At 43.9% G+C, this 6,943-nt stretch overlaps 1 protein-coding gene across 1 annotated transcript; it reads right to left on the bottom strand.

Annotated features, from left to right (window-relative positions):
- Nucleotides 1-839: 839 nt before the first annotated feature.
- Nucleotides 840-3,249, bottom strand: LOC124775411 (defensin-like). The gene is made up of 2 exons (XM_047250244.1): nucleotides 3,180-3,249; nucleotides 840-1,009 (listed from the first exon to the last, which is right to left on the bottom strand). Exons 1-2 carry the CDS (start codon nucleotides 3,247-3,249, stop codon nucleotides 840-842), a joined length of 240 nt encoding a protein of 79 aa, XP_047106200.1.
- Between the last annotated feature and the right edge of the window lie 3,694 nt (nucleotides 3,250-6,943).

The following is a 6,943-nucleotide window of genomic DNA, read 5'->3' as shown; positions in this document are numbered from 1 at the left end:
TTATATTGCTCTACCAAGCAGCAACGGAAAATTCAGTTATACTTTTCTAGTCTGGTGAGTAAAACGTCAACTACTTTCGTGCATGTACTTTATTCGTATTAGCCGGCTGCGGTGGTCTCGCGGTTCTAGGCGCGCAGTCCGGAACCGCGCGACTGCTACGGTCGCAGATTCGAATCCTGCCTCGGGCATGGATGTGTGTGATGTCCTTAGGTTAGTTAGGTTTAAGTAGTTCTAAGTTCTAGGGGACTGATGACCACAGCTGTTAAGTCCCATAGTGCTCAGAGCCATTTGAACCATTTTTATTCATTACATGAGTGTTGTATATCATGAAGAAACAGAATAGAATGAGATTTTCACTCTGCAGCGGAGTGTGCGCTGATATGAAATTTCCTGGCAGATTAAAACTGTGTGCCGGACCGAGACTCGAACTCGGGACCTTCGCCTTTCGCGAGCAAGTGCTCTACCATATGGGCTACCCAAGCACGACACACGTCCCGTCCTCACAGCTTTACTTCTGCCAGTATCTCGTCTCCTACCTTCCAAACTTTACGGAAGCTCTCCTGCGAACCTTACAGAACTAGCACTCCTGAAAGAAAGGATATTGCGGAGACATGGCTTAGCCACAGCCAGAGGGATGTTTCCAGAATGAGATTTTCACTCTGCAGCGGAGTGTGCGCTGATATGGTAAAGCAATTACCCGCGAAAGGCAAAGGTCCCGAGTTCGAGTCTCGGTCTGGCACACAGCACACAGTTTTAATCTGCCAGGAAGTGTCAGAAACAGAATAAATAGACAGTGGGAGACTACTGATGAAACAAACACGTTTCCCAGCTGGCGGCCGCTACTTGCGGCAGTGGCAGGTGCCCTTGTGACAGACGCCTCCCCTGTAGCCTCGGTTCATCACGATGCGGTGGACGGCGCACGCAGGGAATGCCACGCCGAAGGCGCTCAGTGGGCCGTCACACGTGAAGCGCACGTGGCGGTCGCCGTAGTGCTCCCCCTCCGCTGTTGCTGGAAAGCACAATGCAGTGAGTAATAACACGTATTTAGGATATTATTAATAGCAAGACACAACCACTGCGTAAATAGTGCGAAAAATGTGAGCATATTTGTAAAATTTGAATTATGTGATCCAAACTTGTCGACTACTTTTCGATACTAGATTTTACACTTCAAGTACTAGCAGTAGTAGCCCGCTTGTTGGCCGTGCGGTCTAACGCAAGGCTTTCCGGGCGGGAAGGAGCGCCGGTCTCCGGCACGAATCCGCCCGGCGGATTTGTGTCGAGGTCCGGTGATCTGGCCAGTCTGTGGATAGTTTTTAGGCGGTTTTCCATCTGCCTCGGCAAATGCGGCTGGTTCCCCTTATTCCGCATCAGCTACACTATGTCGGCGAATGCTGCGCAAACAAGTTCTCCACGTACGCGTACACCACCATTACTCTGCCACGCAAATATAGGGGTTACACTCATTTGGTGTGAGACGTTCCCTGGGGGGTCCACCGGGGGCCGAACCGCACAATAACCCTGGGTTCGGTGTGGGGTAGCGCAGGGGTGAAGTGGACTGCGGTAGTCGCCCTGGGGTTGCGGACCACTGCGGCTGAGGCGGTTGACGGAGCCTCTCCGTCGTTTCTAGGTCCCCGGTTAACATAACATAACTAGAAGTACTAGCTATATACGAGTGGTATATATCTGATATATGATGGTGCTTATTTGGATATCTGTATGAATACGAAATCGAGTGATCGCATAGTTTCAGTCGCACGTAAAGCGGGTGGCTGATTTCGGTTCGTTGCTATGATACTAGGAAAGCGCCTTCTGGGAACAAAGGAGATTTCTCACAGATCACCAGTGCGAACTCTCCTAGAATATTGTTGAAGTGTGTGGCGCCTGTACGAGGTGGGATGAACAGCGGTAGAAAGTCTACGAAGACGGACAGCATGAATGGTCACTGGTTTGTTTGACCTGCGGGAAAGTGTCACAGAGATGCTGAATCCCTGAACTGGTAGACACTTGGCGACAGATACCATCACGAGAAAACCCGCTTACAATGTTTCAATTTACAACGCTTCAATGTTACAACGCATCTAATTTTTTAGACCTCTTCAAATATCTTCCAACAAAATACACGTTTCGACTGCTCTCTCGGCATCTTCTTCAGGAGTCCCCTGTTAGCTTAACTCTGTCACAGACAAGTGTTGCTTTCACTTATAAAAGAGTTTTCCCAGACTTGTTTTACAGAGGTGGACTTACTGATTAAAATTTTTAGGGCTTGTGTTGGTGGGCTACCTTGAGTGGACACGTAACTGTAACAGGCAGAGAAGGAGAGGGGGAAGGATTACCAAAATATTAATGTCGTTCCGCAGAGGTAGCTTCCCGGTCATTGTTTGTATCCCACGTAAGCCGTAGCTGCGTATTAACTTCCTTGAAGGCAGGAAGGCACGAAGTTGGAAGCCTATATTCGTCCTCTCTTTGAAACTCCTCCCTTATTTCGAATACACTTACAAATGAATGCACAAGAACGGAATATTATTTTATCGAAGTTGGATATTGTTCAATTCTGTTGCTGATACACAATTAGAGAGTTCAAAATGGTTCAAAAATTGCTCTAAGCACTATGGAAATTAACATCTGACGTCATCAGTCACCTAGACCCAGAACTACTTAAACCTGACTAACCTAAGGACGTCACCCACATCCATGCCCGAAGCAGGATTCGAACCTGCGACCGTAGCAGCCGTGTGGTTCCGGACTGAAGCGCCTAGAACTGCTCTGTCACAGCGGCTGGCCAATTAAAGAAGAGTGATGAGGGTGACGGCAACCAGTCACGAATATTTCTGAAAAGGTTTATCTCATTGCCACGGCAAGTTTCGGACTATTATGTTTCGACAGATGACTACATTTGAACAAGTGTAGCCATCTGGACCTGTTATGCCAATGAAACAAACCGTTTGTAACAATGTTTCTGACTAGTTTCGACCTTCTCAAATTATTTTGAACTTAAAAAATAGTACAAGGTAATCTCGAACACATATTGTCATTAGTTTTGTAGCTTGTGGAATATATATGTAAATGTATATGAAATGGGGAAAATACCCAAAAAAGAATTAGTACTAGATCGTTCGTCGCAACAGTAACAGTCGGATACGATGCTCCGAACAGATGAAGTATGAAGCTTGCCTCACCTGGGGAAGAAGAGGCCATGCTGGAAACAGCAAGCAGAGTGAACAGGAAGGCGACCGTCGATGTCTTCATGGTGCTGTCCTCTCGGAGATGATGTGTGTCTCAGCGGCGTACCTGGACCGTGCTTCTCTTCACCAGGTGACGCTGTATATAGCGGCCGCAGGCACGCTGGGTGCTTCCCAGCCGCCTCAGATAGTGCAAACTAAATGTTATTAGCAGTGCTCTGTGCTGCAGTGACACCTTCTTGTGAAGCGTACATCGTCCGCCTACAACAAGGCGCTAAGCAACGAAGCTTCAAGCGGGACTTCTCGCCTCGTGCCATGGTTCTATTTTTTCCGTACAAACACAGATCATCAGCAACAGTCTTAAAATATGTAAAAAGGAATGAAACCTCTGAAATTTAAGGAAACAGAAACACTTGCAACTGTCAACTGCCTTGTTGTAAACGTTGGCTCTGGGAGGACACCATCTGAAAATCTTGCGCAGGACACCATCTGAAAATCCAAGCTTAGTTGCTGCGTGTTGCTCCACAGTTATTTCTAGTGTAGTAAAGAGCCACAAGCTTATATTACGAAGCATTTTGTTGTTGTTGTGGTCTTCAGTCCAAAGACTGGTTTGATGCAACCCTCCATGCTACTATATCCCGTGCAAGATTCTTCATCTCCATGTAACTACTGCAACCTGCACCCTTCTGAATCAGCTTTGTTTATTCATTCCTTAGTCTCCCTCTATGGTTTTTCCCCTCCACGCTGCCCTCCAGTACTAAATTTCTTGATCCCTTGATGCCTCAGAACATGTCCTACCAACCGATCCCTTCTTCTAGTCAAGTTGTGTCACAAATTCCTCTTCTCCCCAATTCTGTTCAGTACCTCCTCATTAGTTACGTGATCTACCCATCTGGTCTTCAGAATTCTTCTGTAGCACCACCTACCAAAAGCTTCTATTCTCTTCCTGTCTAAACTAGTTATTGCTCATGTTTCACTTGCATACATGGTTACATTCCATACAAATATTTCCAGAAATGACTTTCTGACACTTAAATTTATACTCTATGTTAGCAAATTTCTCTTCTTCAGAACGCTTTTTTGCCATTGCCGCTTCCCAAATATCAAAACGCATCTACTACTTTAAGTGCGTCATTTCGTAATCTAATTCCCTCACCATCACCTGATATAATTCGACTACATTCCATTACCCTCGTGTTGCTGTTGTTGACTTTCTTGTGAAACACAACTAGCTCTTTACTCACACGATGTATTGAGTGCTTTGGATAATGAATTTCAAATTGACTCCGTATTTCTTTTGAAACTGCACCTCACAAGTGGCTTGTAATAAAGTTTCGACCTTATAGAATATCGTCTCACTTATGCGACTGAATTCGTGGTTTCCTCTCAGAGATGTCACAACTGACGGAAAGTCATCGAGTAAAACAGAAATGACTTCTGGCTTTCCCCAACACCTAGACCCCCAAAGATATAGGCCCTCTGCTGTTCCTTATCTATATAAACGATTTAGGAGACAACCTGTGCAGCCATTTTAGGTTTTATGCAGATGATGCTGTCGTTTGTCGTCTAGTAAACTCATCAAAATGTCAAAACAAATTGCAAAACTATTTAGAAAAGACATCTGTTTGGTACAAAAATCGGAAGTTGACCCTAAATAACGAAAAATTTGAGGTCATCTACATGAGTGTTAAAAGGAAAGCCGTTAAACTTCTATTACACGATAAATCAATCAAATATAAATGCCGTAAATTCAACTAAATACCTAGGAATTACATTTACAAACAAATTGGATAGAACAGATAGAAAATATTGCGGAGAAGGCGAACCAAGGACTGTGTTTCATTGGCAGAACACAGAAGACACACCGATTTGCTATTAGAAGACGGACTAGATCTGCTAAAGAGACTGACACTACGCTTTTCCTTCCTCTTTTGAAATACTTATGCACTGGGTGGGAATCTTACTGTATAAGGTTAACGGAATAAATCGAGAATGTTCAAAGAAGAGTAGGACTTTCTGTATCATCGAGAATTAGGGGAGAGAGATACAAGATGCAGGACTTGGGGTGGGCATCATTAAAACAAAGGCGTTTCTCGTTGTGGCGGAATATTCTCACTAAATTTCAGTTACCTACTTCATCGTCCGAATGCGGAAATATTTTGTTGAACCCGACCTACATAGGGAGATACGAGCATCATAATAAAATAAGGGAGATGAGAACTAGCACGAAAGATAGAGGTGGTCGTTTTTTTTTGCGCGCTGTTCGAGAGTGGAATAAAAGACATTTTTTGTGTAGGTGGTTCGATGAACCCTTGACCAGGAATTTAAGTGTGGTTTGCAAAGTATACGTGTAGATGTAGATATAGATGTAGATGCAGATGCTTGGATAGCTCAATCGGTGTAGTGCTTCCCTGCGAAAGGCAAAGGTCGCATGTTCAAATCCCGGTGCGGCACGCATTTTTCATTTACGCCGTGTTCCCATTGATTCAGTTTTTCTACATTTAAAATTTCATAGCCACTCTTCTTCATTCTCTGCCATTATCTACTCGTGCAAGGCAGAATATTGTATGGAACTGGCTTTTGTAGCTTAAGGTCTGTACCCAAAATGAATCTTTCATTCTGCTGCGGAGTGTGCTATATTTCTCCTCTATGTCCTTTCTTTGAAGTGTATGCGGGAGACCTTCTGTGAAGTTTGGAAAGTGAGGTCGCTAGCCCTGCCTGGACAGATGAGTCGGTAAGAGCACTGCCCACGAAAGGGAAGATCCTGGGTGCGACACTAGGATGAGAAACCCATTATAAATGACGAAGAGTATTCGAAAAATCAGAATTTGAGCTCAAATTCTACTGTAGAATGTAAAAACTATTCTGAACAGACACCACTATTTTAGAAAATAATAAATGTTTAACTTAAGAGAAACATAGACATCAGCCGCAATTCAGCATGGAAATAAATTCAGTGGCGGCTAGCGAAAATTCTGCCGAACCAGGACTCAAGCCCGGATTACCATCTTTATACAAGCGGTTGCTTTAGCCACTTTTCCTTTTTCTTTTGTTAGTGCGCCTAAATGCTTTTATCATAGATTTATTTTTACAAAAAGGAATATATGAGGGAAATCATATAATAGGTCCATACATATTTGTGATCATTACCAAAACAACAATCATCACTTAAAGCTTCCTGGTTATTAGGCCGTGGTCGATGTATAGAACTTCCTGCTGAAGTTTCCTCTCCGACTGCCGGAGATATCTCCTGAGGTAAAATAGCCAACTGCAACTATAACTCGATTGAGCGCCTATATATAGGCAGTGTAGAGGGCACCACAATCTATCACATGACGTCATCTACGAGATTATAGCTGGTATTATCAACATTCTCGGTTGAAGGTAATCGATCGTCATTCCTACGTTGCAATGTTGACATCGAAATTTTGTATAATTTAACATCTTAATCTTTCCTGTTAAAATTACTCTTGTGCTAATAGAGCTCAATAGCTTCTCTGTACACATGCACGTGATAATGTGTTGTTTTAAATACGACAATCGTTTCAGTGAATTTTATTTTGTGGTCACCATCTTGGTAAAGATGTTCCGCCACGGCAGGGTGAAATCTGCGCTTAAAATTGAGCCTCAAACTGCAAGCAAACTAGACATGTTTCTGGGGAACATTACAAACGACGCTTACCTATAAATAGGAGGAGGCAGGACGTGGCTCTGTCCTCAGACGGAAAACCAAAGAAAGCTTTGCACCGGTGTCCGAAAAA

The sequence above is a fragment of the Schistocerca piceifrons genome, chromosome 2, assembly GCF_021461385.2.
Source record: "Schistocerca piceifrons isolate TAMUIC-IGC-003096 chromosome 2, iqSchPice1.1, whole genome shotgun sequence".
NCBI classification, from domain to species: domain Eukaryota; kingdom Metazoa; phylum Arthropoda; class Insecta; order Orthoptera; family Acrididae; genus Schistocerca; species Schistocerca piceifrons.
Note: the sequence above shows the minus strand (reverse complement) of the source record. Positions and strands in the feature narration are given on the sequence as shown.

Bases quoted from the DNA above. Each gene is read 5' to 3' on its own strand.
- LOC124775411 (XM_047250244.1), bottom strand. From the start codon at position 3,249: ATGAAGACATCGACGGTCGCCTTCCTGTTCACTCTGCTTGCTGTTTCC. The intron at 1,010-3,179 runs GTGAGGCAAGCT...TGTGCTTTCCAG, and splicing joins CATGGCCTCTTCTTCCCCAG to CAACAGCGGAGGGGGAGCAC.